The 2395-nt window shown below is 43.2% G+C and overlaps 1 protein-coding gene across 2 annotated transcripts in view; it reads right to left on the reverse strand.

Moving 5' to 3' along the window:
• The window catches only part of PTPRB (protein tyrosine phosphatase, receptor type B), a 111927-nt gene that overhangs the window by 19623 nt on the left and 89909 nt on the right, over window positions 1-2395 (reverse strand). For both annotated transcript variants that reach the window (XM_019514729.1, XM_019514728.1), the window contains exons 28-29: window positions 1630-1706; window positions 700-834 (exon numbers count right to left, since the gene is read on the reverse strand). In XM_019514729.1, the coding sequence (XP_019370274.1) occupies window positions 700-834; window positions 1630-1706 (212 nt within the window). The remainder of the gene's footprint in view (window positions 1-699; window positions 835-1629; window positions 1707-2395) is intronic.

Below are 2395 nucleotides of genomic sequence, written 5' to 3' on the forward strand. Positions count from 1 at the left end.
TCAGGAAGGGTGGGGGAGGATGTGGCCAGCAACTATCTGTGGATCCTGGGGAGCTTTAGCTTTACCTGAGTCCTGGGGAGCTGCACCCATGGCACTCCTGCAGCTGGGAGCCTGGCACACAGCTGAAGCATGGCTCTGGCAGGCCAGGCTCTGGTTTTGGGAGGTGCATGCTGCCACCAAATGCGCTACCCCCCTTCTTTGTTTGCGCAGGGTATTTTTGACCATGGGACCTCCCAGAGTCAATGCCCCCCCATGCTGCAAGGTAGCAGCGCAGGGAATGGCTGAATTAGTGGTGTGTGGCACTGCAGAAGAGTCTGCAGAGCCCCATACTGCACAGCTGTGCTCGTCTGGACATGGCCTAAGAGGCCAGCATTTTTGCTTACATTCTTGAGACATTACATTGTTTCAGTGGGAAGAGCAAGCAGTTGAGACTCAGAAGACCTAGCTTCTACTCCAAGATCTGTTGCTGACATGCTGTGTGACCTTGGGTTTATCACGTCACCTTTGTGTTGCTGCTTCCCCTCCTAACTTTTGTCTCTCTTGCCTGTTTAGACTGTAGCCCTTGCCTCTAACTATGCATTAGTGCCTGCCACAATGAGATCCTGATTTCAAAAAGCATCTCTAGGCATTAGTGTGATACACATAATAAACAACAAATTTAAAAATAGTAATGAATAAGTAGGGAAACAATCTACTCACCCGGCCCTTTTCAACACACTGGGTTACCATGACAATATTGTGAACATTCTGTTCCCATGCCATCTTCCAGAAATCATCTTTGGTGCCAGGCAGAGGGCCCTGAGTAGCAATGTATTCCCTGCGAAAATTATTGCCCTACAAAAATGAAGAAAGCACCAGTTAATTTCTATAATGCCAGAGAAACAGGCCGTATGGCCTTATGATATGCCTGTGCATTACAGCAGTAACTCCTTTGCTGGGATTATTGATTAAGAACTAAAAGGACTGCCTAAGCTCTGGAACCAGAAGGCTGGTGGGAATAGAGAGGAGGAAGAGAATGTGTCAGTGTATTTAAATATTGTTGGAATATATTTATTAGTCATAGATTTTTTGCCTTTTTATTGCACTCAGTGCTGTGGATTGTTGAACTGATGGGCTTTTTCTGTTTTCAGTTAATTAGCTCAGTACTGGATTGAAATCTTGATTATTGGGGTTTTCCTACTATCAGTCATATTTCTATGGCAAAGGGCACAAGTGTAATCTCAGCCGATTTTGCCAGAACACAAGGTATAAATGCTGTCAGGATGAAATACAACCGCACAAGAACAATGTTACCTGCAGTGATAGTTGTGCTTATTGTAGACACATCAGATAAAAGCACTGCCCTTTGAAAATGTATCCTTGGCCAATTATAACTGTGACCATATATGACTACAGCAATCTAAGGAAGTTATCTTAAATGCTGACTGAATCACTCACAGTTAACTTAACAGCAATCAGACATGGTCTTTCAGCATGCACACAAAACAAGCTCTCATACTTAGTTAAAACCTGTGACTATAAGGAAGGGTGAGGGAGGCCTAATGATGTGTCTGCATATTAAGTTTTATAAAAAGGCAAAATTACCACTGGAGAGAAAAGGACTGTAAAATACTTCACTGAGTCACTTACTGCTATGTAGCTTGCATTAATATAGTCTGAACAGGGATCATCATCTACATTGGAAAGCTTCACTCTTGACACATCATCTGAGAAAAAGATTATGACAAAAGGTTCATAATAGGTCTTGGTTTTTAAAACCTTTCATGTTAATGAAAATGTACATGTGTAAAAATAAAGAGTGTCCTTTCAGGGACAGTCTGAAGGTTCATTTGCAAGAGAAAAATTGCTTACATTCATATAGCGTCTTTCATCAAGGAGGGGATTGCAAAGCACTTTGCAGACAGTAGGCTTTAAGGTGTGTAAAAGGAGTGGGCTAGAGGAGACATCTCCCCAGCTCTTCCACTGCTTACCACAGTCCCATTGTACAATATGTCTAGCTCCTGAAAGAGTAAGTGGGGTAAAGCTGCCACCCATTTAGCCCTGACAGCAGTGTTTTCTATACAGAGAGAACAAAAGTACAGTGCTCTCTTTGAAAAAGCAGCAATATTGTCATTGGCAAGTAAAGTCTCCTAAGGAGAACGCAGGGTGCGTGAGTGGCTAGTGTGCCTCCCAGGTCTGTGACTGTTGCACTGACTTTCCAATTGTGCAGGCAGATTGTGACATAAAAAAAAAAAAAAATCAATACTGCCCCTCCACATAGAAGGGACTCTGCCACCCACCTATACAGGCACATCTGGGTAAAACCTGGCAACTAACATACAAGGCAAAACTACATGTTAACTGAGGACTAGAAATCAAGGTGACTAATACCACAGCCCTTTGAAGTTGCAAGGGA

The sequence above is a fragment of the Gavialis gangeticus genome, unplaced genomic scaffold (assembly GCF_001723915.1).
Source record: "Gavialis gangeticus isolate Ggan-Ray unplaced genomic scaffold, GavGan_comp1, whole genome shotgun sequence".
Taxonomy (NCBI): Eukaryota; Metazoa; Chordata; order Crocodylia; family Gavialidae; genus Gavialis; species Gavialis gangeticus.